Source organism: Denticeps clupeoides, unplaced genomic scaffold, assembly GCF_900700375.1.
Source record: "Denticeps clupeoides unplaced genomic scaffold, fDenClu1.1, whole genome shotgun sequence".
Classification (NCBI taxonomy): domain Eukaryota; kingdom Metazoa; phylum Chordata; class Actinopteri; order Clupeiformes; family Denticipitidae; genus Denticeps; species Denticeps clupeoides.
In genome coordinates, this window is record NW_021629982.1 from 636,509 (window position 1) to 649,075 (window position 12,567).

Genomic DNA, 12,567 nt, shown 5'->3' on the forward strand with positions numbered 1-12,567 from the left:
TGGCGATATGTGTTAGGAGTGCTTTGGCCATTCTGCTTCACTGTTCAGAGTCTCCCCTCATGTCGTCATGAGGGGAAAGGTTACTTTTCATTTCCTATGCTTTGTCAGACCATAGAAAGTCACCACCCCTCCCCTAAAAGAGTAACTTGACTGACAGTCAATGGCTTCCAAACGTGCAAAACATTCCAATTACTCCATGACTTCGATGTGAAAATTAGCACAAATTTTCCATCACACGAAATGCTGAAAAACCTGATTATTATTTTTTTGCCAAATAGTAATTGATGACGTAATTTCTGTGAATGCCCGCGCACTTTGACTGCCCGTTCTTGTTCTTGTCCCGCATCTCTCCAACTCAATTGCATATGAACACACACTAAAATGCTGCATCCTGGGGAAACTGATTGTGTGACTGGCTAAAAGTGGCTGTAATTCTGCACCAAGGTTTAAAAAAAAAAAAGACTTCAGATACAGTATTAGGTGATGACTAAGACATATAAAAGCAAAAAAAAAAAATCATAATAGGGGACCTTTTAAGAAGTGGTATCCATGGAGGCCACTGTGTTCATTGGGACCTTCAAAAGCAGCAGAGATTTTTCTGTAACCGTTCCCCAACATTTGTGCCTGGAGACAATCCTGTCTCGAAGGTCTACAGACATTTCCTTGGTTTGTGCTCTGACAGGAACTGTCAACTGTGGGATCAACAGTGATGTAGACATGAGTGTATCTTTGCAAATCATGTCCATTCTCAAATCATTTAATCAATTTTGTAATATAACATGCAACATAACAAAATGTGGAAATGGTTATGTGCTGTGACTACTATCCAGATGCACTGTATATGCCTTTTGCCTGTGTATTCCATACATTACATTGTAAAACTTGTTCAGTTTGAGCAGTCTAATGCTGTAGTATTCTGTGGGGCAGGTCACTTTGTTTGATTTCTTATATCAGCAGTCAGTGAGCGCATTTGTCAGTAAAGACAACTGAGATATTTATATTTGCTATAGAAAGAACAAAAAGTGTAACTCAACCATTAAATTTGATTTTTATTATAACAAGAATTCAGAGGACCCACCACCAGAGTCACCTATGTATCACACAAGGGAGCAGTTTAAGTGGAAGTTACGAAGCACATTTAATTTGTCTTGGGTTATGATCTCACACACTCAGGCTAATCTGTTGGAATGGCTATAGCTGTATGCAATTCACCTCCCTTGCACTAATTTATAATTCAATTCAATCCCCATGTAACATTATAGCTCAGGTCACAGCCCATATACTATATTCCAGAAGTGAATATCACACCACATAAACATTCAAACAATAAAACAAATAAAATAAAATACACACAATATGTGTGTTGAATTTACTCACAACTTCCTCCAGTACTGTATCCACGATCCGCTGCCCTTCTAATCATCACAGTGCATGACATGAGGAGAGCCATCAGGAGAGTGAACACCAGGAAAGCAGCAGATGGCCAAGAAACCCCATCCTGCCTCCCTCAACGACTACCGCCCTGTAGCCCTCACCTCAGTAGTGATGAAGAGCTTGGTCATAGACTTTCTTCATTTCTGGACACACTCAACCCACTACAGTTTGCCTACTGTCCCAACCGATCCACAGATGACACCATCTCTCATCTCCTCCACACAGCACTCACCCACCTGGACACTCAGAAGGGAAATTATGTTAAAATGCTTTTCATCGACTACAGTTCGGCATTTAACACGATAATCCCTTCCACACTCACCACCAAGCTGGAGCACCAGACCTCTGTCATCAATAGGAACCCAGTGGAGAGAGTGGACAGCTTCCGATACCTCGCTGTTTGCATCACGCAGGACCTGACATGGTCCTGTCACATCAACACCGTGGTGAAAAAGTCTCGGCATTGTCTCTACCACCTCAAACGACTGAGAGACTTTAGACTGCCCTCCAAGGTGCTCAGGAACTTCTACTCCTGCACCATGGAGAGCATCCTGATGGGAAACATCTCAACCTGGTTCGGGAACAGCACCATGCAGGACAGGCGAGCCCTACAGAGGGTGGTTCGATCAGCTGAACGCATCATCCGTACCAAGCTCCCTGACCTTCAATCTACAGCAAGCGGTGCTGGACCAGTGCCAGGAAGATAGTGAAGGACCTCAGCCACCCCAACAATGGACTCTTCTCTCTGCTGCGATCAGGGAAGCGCTTCCGCTCCCTGAAGTCTAACACAGAGAGAACGAGGAGGAGCTTCTTCCCACAGGCTATTCATGAAACCTTTCGTTGGTGCAGTTCTTAATGTACCCTTACGCATCAGTAGTCATCTTTCTCTCTCGTTTTTTTCAGTAAACATGTCTCTTCTCCCAAACTCCTTTTTTTACTCTTCCTGTCACATGCTCTCCATCTTATTCTATGATAGGACAGCAAAATAAATTCTGTGTGCTAGTGTACAGTTTTACACAACAAGTAATAACATATTATAATGAACATGGTGAAACGAAAATATACTTATATGCTGTACAAATAATACAGACAGTGCACATAAGATGGTGCTACATAAGGAATTGTTGAACATTTTCACGGTTTTGGATTCTTTGGGTTTGGTTTAATTTTCACTTTTTTGTATTGTAATGTTGGACCATACAATTTAGAATCTGGTACTTTTGTGGTTGTGGTTAAAAATGTTTTATGGTGTGGTCTGGACATAGTTTGCACATTTATAGGGCCTAATAGTTGAATAACAACAGCTAGTGCTGTACTGTATTTACTACTAGTCCTTTTAACATAAAGTAATTGAAAGTAACTATGTAACGCTTAATCAAAGTAAATTCTAAATCAAGTAATTTTTACTTGATCAGAAGGTTGCTGGTTTTAATCCCAATCCTCCAAGGTGCCATTGAGGTGTGACTGAGCAAAGGACTGTCCCCACACACTGCTCCCTGATGCCTGTAATTCCTGCCCACTGCTCACCAAGGGTGATGGGATAAAAGCAGAAGACACATTTCGTTGTGTGCACCGTGTGCTGTGATGCAGTGTATTACAATGACAATCATTTCAGTATCACTTTCACTTTACTTGATTCGAATTTAAGGAAAGTAAATATACTTTTACTTAAGCACATTTTTGAGCACTTTTTCCACTTTTTTTGTTTCAATTGTTTGATGTATGCATGTTTATAACTACAAAATCCAAATAAATATATGTTTACAATAAAACATAACAAAGTCAGCCTGTCAATCCATCCTCTATATTCTTACACAATTAAACTTCAATTAATCTTGGTGATGTCGATCCTTTCTGAGTCAGGAAAGAGTAAATCCAAGGAGGATCTGGATAAGGGCGTCTGCCAAATGCCGTAAATGTATGTAAATGATTTGATAATAAACACAAGGAAAATTGCATTTTCAGCATTATATCTTTACATAATGTTGTTGAACCTACTTCTGACAAATAAACGCAGCCCCCAAAAGGGTTCAATGTATATACAATATATCACATGTTTTCTTTTTTTATGATTAGCCTCACTAACTAAGGTCTTTCTGCACAAAACATTTACCTGATCATATTCAATCAAGGCAACATTTTTTTCCCAATTATCCTTGTCAGTTTTAATAATGCATTAAGAGTTCTTCATTTTACTCATATTAGTTATTGTGATTTTATCTAATCATGTACTGAGGTTGAGTTCATTGAAGTAGCTTTGTAACATTATTGGATGTTGCTTTGGTGGGTTTGATGTATTTTTTGTTGTCAGGTTGACACCCACTTCATGAAGAAGATCCCAATGGGTGCTGAAGCATCCAATGTATTGGTGGGGGCACTGGACTTCCTGAACAGGCCCATCATCGCTTTTGTGCGCCTCTCCCCTGCTGTGCTGCTCAGTGGACTTACTGAGGTCCCCATCCCCACCAGGTATGTCACTGTGTATGTTTGTTGTGTGCTATTTTGTGTGAAGGCTTTATCTCTCGTCATGTATGCAGGTTTATGTTTATTCTGTTGGGACCTGATGGAAAGGCTCAGCAGTACCATGAGATTGGCCGATCCATGGCAACCATCATGACAGATGAGGTAACAGTCTGGGGCTGGCTGAAGAGGGTTTTCTGTAAAGAAAGTTAAATTTTTTATGTATAGTAATTCTGATTTTTATGTATTGTATAGGGATTCAGAGTTTGAGAAACATTAGATTTATTTTCCAAGGTGAAAAAAAAATAATTTTTGATTGTCAGTGTCATTTAGCAACATATGTTCATGTGACATTGTGACCATAACTAGTGTTAAAAGGCAGAATTACTTCAGAGTCATAATGTGTTGGGTCGGTTTTTCAGAGCTCCCTCTCATGGCCTATTTTGGGGAATTATGCCACTAGGTTTACCCTGAAATCTAGTATCTTCCTTGATCGCTCAGATTTTCCACAATGTGGCATATAAGTCTAAGGACAGGGCAGATCTGCTGGCCGGCATCGATGAGTTCCTGGACCAGGTGACTGTGTTGCCCCCAGGAGAGTGGGACCCATCCATTCGCATTGAGCCACCCAAAAGTGTGCCTTCTCAGGTACAGTCTTCCTTCACTGGATGAACTGTAGAATATGTTAAACAGGAATCTTATTGGTTGCATTTAGAGCATTACATATGTAAATTGCATACTCACATTTAATCACTGTTTTTTGCAGATACATAAGGTTCCCCACCTAATTTATCCATAGTAACCTGCTGAAAGAGCAGCAGGTCTAGAACAGTAATATTGACATTACAGTAAAATGACATTGCATCTTTTAGTATTGCTAGTGCTACTACAATTTTGTCACTAAATGATCCTAATGTACTAATAACATTAGTACATAGAAAAGTTCCAAATGAGAACAACAAAAAAAGAGCAAAAAGTTGAAATTTAGGAAAGCGGATGCACAAACAAAGGTTTAATAGTTGATGCTGGGAGACCTGTGAGGAGAACAGTAGTCTAGAGGTGACCATAGCCTGTGCCAGATAATGGTCAAATAGAGGCATGCCCAGAAGGTCAAAATGAGATTGAGAGGTTTTAAATTGTGGGGAATGGTTGTGCATTGTGGGGAATGTAGGTCAAATGAATGAATCTAGAACATTATGCTAAAGTTGTGTACTACGATTTAATTAGAATAATAAGACATAGTTTCTTGCACTCTATTTTAAAAACTAGCCTTACTAATTGCAAAACTGAGCAACACAATCCCGTTCAGTTTTAAAATGTTTTGAGCTGAATATTTTAATTTTAGCCAAGATGCCAGAAATATTCACTTCCGTTTAGGTTCCACAGTCCACCTTCTTGGTTTGCAAGATGTTGCTGAATGAAGATCCATGCCCATAGCCAGATACAGCAGATACGAGAGTGTTTTTACTGACAGCAGAACTCCATGGTGTGGTGTCTGCAGGACAAGAGGAAGATACCTGGTGTTGCCAATGGAACAGCAGTACAGTTGGAGGAGGAGCCACAAGCAGAACATCATGGACCAGAGCTACAGAGGACAGGGAGGTAAACAAAACACAGAACATACTCTTAACATTAAGCCCTGGTCTAAGGGGCAGCCAAAGATTTTTTTTTCTAAATAATTGCTCTTCATTGCTGGATTTTCCTTTTGGTAAATGTCCTGGTCCAACAAGTCATTGATAAGGGAATGTAACTATGAGGCATATAAACCACTCCCAAGACATATCTAGGGGTTTTCATTTTACTCCCAGGTGGCCTTTGAGATGCAGACAGCTGTTCTGTGGTAATGAAATCTGTGAAATGAGAGTAAGTTGAGATAAGAATATAAGATGAGAATTGTAAAATAAAGAAAAGAAAGGTGCAAGAACCTCAGTGCTCTCCATGACCAAAATGCAATCCAGTTAAATAAATTAATTAAGTATGAATACACAGGCAAAAAGCATATACTGTGCATCCAGAAAGTATTCACAGCACATTTTGTTATGTTGCAACCTTATTCCAAAATGGATTAAACTAATGAGGTTTTTGCTAATTTCTTAAAAATAAAAAACTGAGAAAGCACAGGTATATAACTATTCACAACCTTTACCACGAAACCCTGTTTCCCCTGATTATATTGATGTTTAGTCCATCTGTGGAAAAAACACTTGATTTTACATGATTTGGAAAGGCACATACCTGTCTATATATATCTCTTAAGGCACAAATCTGGAGGTGGTTACAGAAAAAAATCTGCTGCTTTGAAGGTCCCAATGAGCACAGAGGCCCGCATCATCCATAAGTGGAAGAAGTTCAAAACCACCAAGACTCTACCTAGAGCTGGGCCGCCACCCAAACTGGGCGACCGGGCAAGAAGAACCTTCTTTGTCCAGAGTGGACAGAGGAGAAACATCTAGAAGGACAACCATGTCTGCAGATATCCACCAATCAGGCCTGTTTGGTCAGACGGAAGCAACTCCTAAAATACAAACAGGCTCAAACAGGAAGTTCCGGTTCAGAGGGAGGTGGCACTCTTCAGGACGCACTGGATTACTCAGACTGGGACATGTTTTGAAACAGCTCTGAAAACATCAGCAAGTATATGGAATCGGTTGTGAGTTTCATTGGGAAACTAACAGACGACACCGTTCAGAAAATGATTGTCAGAACGTTTCCCAGTCAGAAGTCGTGGGTCGATAAAACCATCCGCGACGCTCTGAAATCTCGAACAGAGTGACTCTAGGAGCCTGTGGATGGGACTAAGGACAATAACGGACTATAAAGCACCAACAGCCGATATGAAGAACGCGGCCGTGTCTCTGGCAGATGAGCTGAACATATTCTATGCTCGCTTCGAGGCTGCAGCTAAAGACGCTAGCGATACTAAGGCTAGTGGCGCCTACAGCTGCAGACAGGAAGACGGAGAATCATGGACAGCTGCCGCTGATTAGGCGTCCATAATTAGGGTTAAAGGAAAGAGATGGCAGCAGACTGTTTCAGTTCAGTTCTTTTCCTTTTGCCCCTTGTGTTGTTTTTTTATATTATAATAAAGTCCCCATTTATTATTATGTCCTGCTTCTGCACCTCCTTTCCCGTTGAAATGTGTGCATTTGTGTTGTCCCTGGTTCTTAACGACTGTTCTCAGCCCCACCTTTTCAGAGTGTACCATCTGCACTGACACACACAAATGCTTTAATGTCTATTGCTAGTATGTCATTTACATGTCCCAATTACTTGTTTTCCTCTCAAACCGTCCATCAACTGAGTATTAAGAACAGCTAAAACATTTTTGGAGGCTTTTTTTTCTTGGGCAATAGATGTCTATTCCATCTCTTACCTGTCCTGTTCATTTGTGCTAGTTGCTGGATTAGGTTAATGATTAAAAGAAATGGAGGTTACGTCACTGATGATGGAGCCACAGAAGGTCAAGTGGACTCTGTGAATCACTCTTGCACTGACAGACACTCTGACACTGACAGACATAATGTTGAGTCATAACAAATGTGCCAAGGGTAGTTGTAGCCTAGTGGGTAACACACTCGCCTATGAACCAGAAGACCCCGGTTCAAATCCCACTTACTACCATCGTGTCCCTGAGCAGGACACTTAACCCTAAATTGCTCCAGGGGCCCATTGTCCCTGTAACTACTGATTGTAAGTCGCTCTGGATAAAGGCGTCTGATAAATGCTGTAAATGAATGGTACAAGGTGTTCATGATACTTGCCGAATAAATTAAATTGAAATACGGATTGTGAGATGAAATGTAAGAAGTTAAAAATAACATGAACCCAAGGTGACAGTGTAAATTGGCTCTGAAGCATTCTACATGTTGCCTTGTGCTTTATACAGGTTGTTTGGTGGACTGGTGCTGGATGTTTGCAGGAAGGTCCCATTCTATCTGAGCGACTTCAGGGATGGCCTGAGTCTGCAATGTGTTGCTTCTTTTCTTTTCCTGTATTGTGCCTGCATGTCACCTGTCATCACATTTGGTGGCCTGCTGGGAGAGGCTACAGAGGGTCGTATTGTAAGTGCTCACACACACAATGAAAAAACTTTTCAATACCTTTAGCACAAGTACTGTAAAAGACATTTTTTCTGATTAATATATTATGATTTGATTTTGTTCTCTGATCTTGACCAATTATTTCCAGACTTCAAATTGTTAGGAGGTCATAAATACATTTAACTAGACCAGCAGTAGTGTCATGCCACGCCGGTAGGTGAAGCAATTTAGGAAGAAAGTTCTTGTTGGAAGAGTGAGAGTAAAGGTTCTCTTTTACAGGGTCCTGTGGGTGAGCCCAGCAGCATATAGACAAGTAGGATTGTCGTCATTACGCCAGTTTACACTTTTAGCACTTTCTTTTCTGTTTTAGGAATTAAATGGTTTAAAATCTCAGTGCCAATAAATGAACTACCATGCTTGTCCAGCATGTTATTTTTGACCTGTTCTCTGTATTTGTCACAGCCTGATATTTCGGTGTGTGTGTGTGTGTGTGTGTGTGTGTGCGGCAGAGTGCGATAGAGTCTCTGTTTGGGGCCTCGATGACCGGTGTGGCGTACTCTTTATTTGCTGGTCAGCCGCTCACCATCCTGGGCAGCACAGGACCAGTGCTGGTGTTTGAGAAAATTCTGTTCAAGTTCTGCAAGTAAGTCACACACACACACACACACACACACACACACACACACACTCACACGCAGGATATTTGACATATAGTGAAGTTACAGTAAATGGTCTCCCCCAGTGGTAGCAAAGCTTTTTAATTACAGTAACTAAATATATTTGCTTTGTTACACGATGAGTGACTCACACTCATCGACCACACATAAAGTGAAACAGAAACTAACAATATTTCATTTCAGTGAAACTGTTACTTAAAAAAATATGGAAATCAATAGGAATACGCAAAATATTATTTGCAAATATTACCACCTCTTTTTAAGTAAAATGTGTAAAGTTCACACATAGGATGAATTCCATTAATCATCATTGTGTCATTCAGTGGCTCACAGTGAACTGGGGTTATGACATTATTCCCAACATACAGGCAAATGGACAAATAATAGCTCTTTCTTGATCTGTAGGGACTACGACTTGTCATACCTCTCTCTTCGTGCCTCTATTGGACTATGGACAGCCTTCCTCTGTCTGATCCTGGTTGCCACGGATGCCAGTTCACTGGTGTGTTATATTACTCGTTTCACGGAGGAGGCTTTCGCATCCCTCATCTGCGTCATCTTCATCTATGAGGCTCTGGAGAAACTGGTCCACCTGGGAGAGAACTACCCAATAAACAGAAACAACAACCTGGACCAGCTCACACTTGCTTAGTGAGTGTACACACACATACACACACACAAACACACACAGAAACAAAGCATAAACTATTTCCACCTTTGGTCCTGCAGCTGTAGATGTTCTGTTCCCAATAACCCCTCCAATAAGACTCTGGAGCTGTGGAGTCAGATGAATGTTACAGGATCAGCTGTATCATGGGGAAATCTCACTGTGAAGGTATCACACACACACACACACACACACACACACACACACACTGATATATTAATTCACACAGTTCTTCCAGAAACCCGTATTTTAGGATGCTTTTGTATTTTGTGTGCATGTAGGAGTGTTTGTCCCTCCATGGAGAGTTTATGGGTACAGCATGTGGTCACCATGGTCCATACACTCCTGATGTCCTCTTTTGGTCTGTCATCCTGTTTTTCTTAACCTTCTTCATGTCAAGCTTCCTGAAGCAGTTCAAGACCAGCAGTTACTTTCCTACAAGGGTAGATTCACATTAAACACACACACCTCATTGTTGTTTATATATTTGTGTGTTGTGTGCAGAATGGTGCATGTTTTGTGTTTTAGGTGCGCTCAATGATCAGTGATTTTGCTGTCTTCCTCACCATTGTCATCATGGTGTTAGTTGATTTTGTCATTGGCATCCCATCACAGAAACTACAGGTGCCTGACAAATTTAAGGTGAGCCATACACACACAAATAGTCCAAGCCTCAGAGCTGCACCCCTGTTATTTGAAAGATGCACAGAACAACGTGAACTTTTGTGTGTGTGAATTTTTTGTTGTGATGAGAAGAAATAGATCAATTGCAGGTCCAGAAATATAATTCATAAACAAACAGGGGTTAAATACAGATAACAAGAAACCGCAGCAATTCAAGATAGACATGTTGAGGATCACACAAGGACAAAGCACAAAAGACAAACATTTATACATGCTGCACATGAGGTTCAGGTTAATCAGGTAAATAGAGGACACCAACACAAGGAAACTTCGGACCGAATTGCTGAGCCGGAATACATTTACATTTACAGCATTTATCAGATGCTCTTATACAGAGTGACTTACAATCAGTAGTTACAAGGACAGTCCCCCCTGGAGACACTCAGGGTGAAGTGTCTTGCTCAGGGACACAATGGTAGTAAGTGGGACTTGAACCTGGGTTCATAGGCGAGTGTGTTACCCACTAGGCTCCTACCACCCTATCACTAGGCTACTACCATATACTCCCTCTGGAGTCAGTTCCTGACAATAACATTGAAACATAAAAATTTGACCATTGTTGTCAGCATGACAGTTTAGTGTTTAGTTTAGTTTCATGTCTCTTTGACTGTTTGGTAGCCCACTCGTGATGACCGTGGCTGGGTGATTAATCCAGTTGGTCGGAACCCTTGGTGGACAGTTTTGGTGGCATCAGTGCCTGCCCTGCTTTGCACAATACTCATTTTCATGGACCAGCAGATCACTGCCGTCATCATCAACCGCAAAGAGCACAAGCTTAAGGTGAGGTGTGTTGACACTGTGTGTTGGTATGTGTGTTGTCTGTGCATTACAGCATCATCTTGTTTGCACTAAAGTGTACTTGTTCTCCTGCAGAAACCAAACTTCACTGACCTGAGTTTTAGCTTCTGTCATCCAGTGGTTATGGTTAGCTGTTGCTGTTTCATAATCATGTGACATTGCATGTATTTTGTATGCCTGCTCTACAGAAAGGTTGTGGGTACCACCTGGACCTACTCATTGTGGGCATGATGCTGGGGGTTTGCTCTGTGATGGGGTTGCCATGGTTCGTGGCGGCAACCGTCCTCTCCATTTCCCATGTCAACAGCCTGAAGCTGGAGTCGGAATGTGCTGCCCCTGGAGAGCAGCCAAGGTTTCTAGGAATCCGTGAGCAGCGTCTGACTGGGCTCCTCATCTTCTTTCTGATGGGCTGCTCTGTCTTCATGACTGGTGCATTGCAGGTACAAACAGTCCTAATGTGTCTTTGTACTGGAATATAAAATGACACATTTTTATATGTGTGTGTCTGTGTGTTTATGTGGGTTGGTGTGTGTGTCTGTGTGTTTCAGTTCATTCCCATGCCAGTTTTGTATGGCGTTTTCCTGTACATGGGAGCCTCGTCTCTTAAGGGCATCCAGGTAAACAGGCTCATACCCACAAAACTTCACTAACGCATACTTGCTTGGTACATCTATCTATAAATCTATATATCTATGTCTGCAGAGTTGGGAAATAAAGTACAAAAACAAAGTTACTGTACTTCAGCAGAGTTTTTGAGAATATTTACTTAACAATTTTTTGCCAACATTGTACTGTTACCACATACATATGTACTTTTTTACGCCTTATAACTGGATTGTTACTCTGGTTTCTTTGAACAGTGTTTTCTATTCTAACGTCCATTTATTTAATGTCCATTTATAACCAAGAATTTGCATGGGATAACACACCTCCTTGTCAATATTGGAAAACAGTAAAAAAAAAAAACATTTTTCTAGTAAAACAGTTTGGTACCATTACCAAATTCCCGTTATCTGTCGACTATGTTCTCACCCTTTGTCCATTTACATCACATACAAGATGGCAGGCTATTAAGCAAAAAAAAAAAAACAAAGAAATGGTTACAACATAATGGGAGGAACATCTGATGAACACCCTTCTCATTGTCAGATATCGCCCTCCAGGGTACCTTTCTATTGATGATTTGGACACTCTGCTCAGCATTTTCTCCTTAGACCCCCTACCTAACGCTCCTCTGACTTCAACCTTCCACTAGCCAAACTCCAATCATCTTGCCTTCTTACCCTTCTCCACTCTTTTTCCTTGACCAACAGTAACATCTCTCCCACACACAAAGGAGGGAATGACCTGGACCTGGCCTTCAGTCATCAAGAAATCACAGCTTGACTCAGACTTACTGTATTATCAGAATTTCTACACACATTCTCCACTAACCTCACTGCTGCTAAAACTGCTTTCTACAAGGCAAAACAGGAAACCTCTGCCCACAACCCTCAGAAACTCCACAACATATTCTTATCTCTACTCAACCCTCCGACACCCATCTTCCCTGACTGATGATGATTTTGCCAACTTCTTCACAGGGAAGACTGGACATTCTGTCTGCAAGACATTCTCCACCACAAATCCTACTCTACCCTCTGAAGATTCTACAATTACTCTACATCAGTTTTCTAAGATCACATCAAATGAACTCATTCAGATTATATCTACAGGAAATCCAACCACCTGTCCACTAGATCCAATCCCTTCTGCAATGCTCAAACCATCTCTCCTGACCTCATCCCTTTAATTTCTTATATCATGA

The 12,567-nt window shown here is 41.2% G+C and overlaps 1 protein-coding gene across 7 annotated transcripts in view; it reads left to right on the top strand.

Annotated features, from left to right (window-relative positions):
* Positions 1-12,567, top strand: part of slc4a8 (solute carrier family 4 member 8) — a 32,402-nt gene that overhangs the window by 13,491 nt on the left and 6,344 nt on the right. For 2 of the 7 annotated variants that reach the window (XM_028967227.1, XM_028967225.1), the window contains exons 8-20: positions 3,746-3,903; positions 3,972-4,059; positions 4,396-4,542; positions 5,396-5,496; positions 7,781-7,955; positions 8,444-8,577; positions 9,017-9,262; positions 9,341-9,446; positions 9,560-9,721; positions 9,807-9,920; positions 10,581-10,742; positions 10,949-11,200; positions 11,309-11,377. In XM_028967227.1, coding sequence (XP_028823060.1) covers positions 3,746-3,903; positions 3,972-4,059; positions 4,396-4,542; positions 5,396-5,496; positions 7,781-7,955; positions 8,444-8,577; positions 9,017-9,262; positions 9,341-9,446; positions 9,560-9,721; positions 9,807-9,920; positions 10,581-10,742; positions 10,949-11,200; positions 11,309-11,377 — 1,914 coding nt within the window. Of the gene's footprint in view, positions 1-3,745; positions 3,904-3,971; positions 4,060-4,395; positions 4,543-5,395; positions 5,497-7,780; positions 7,956-8,443; positions 8,578-9,016; positions 9,263-9,340; positions 9,447-9,531; positions 9,775-9,806; positions 9,921-10,580; positions 10,743-10,948; positions 11,201-11,308; positions 11,378-12,567 lie in introns of those variants that run through there. The other 5 variants (XR_003746552.1, XR_003746553.1, XM_028967226.1 and 2 more) reach the window with 5 other exon arrangements.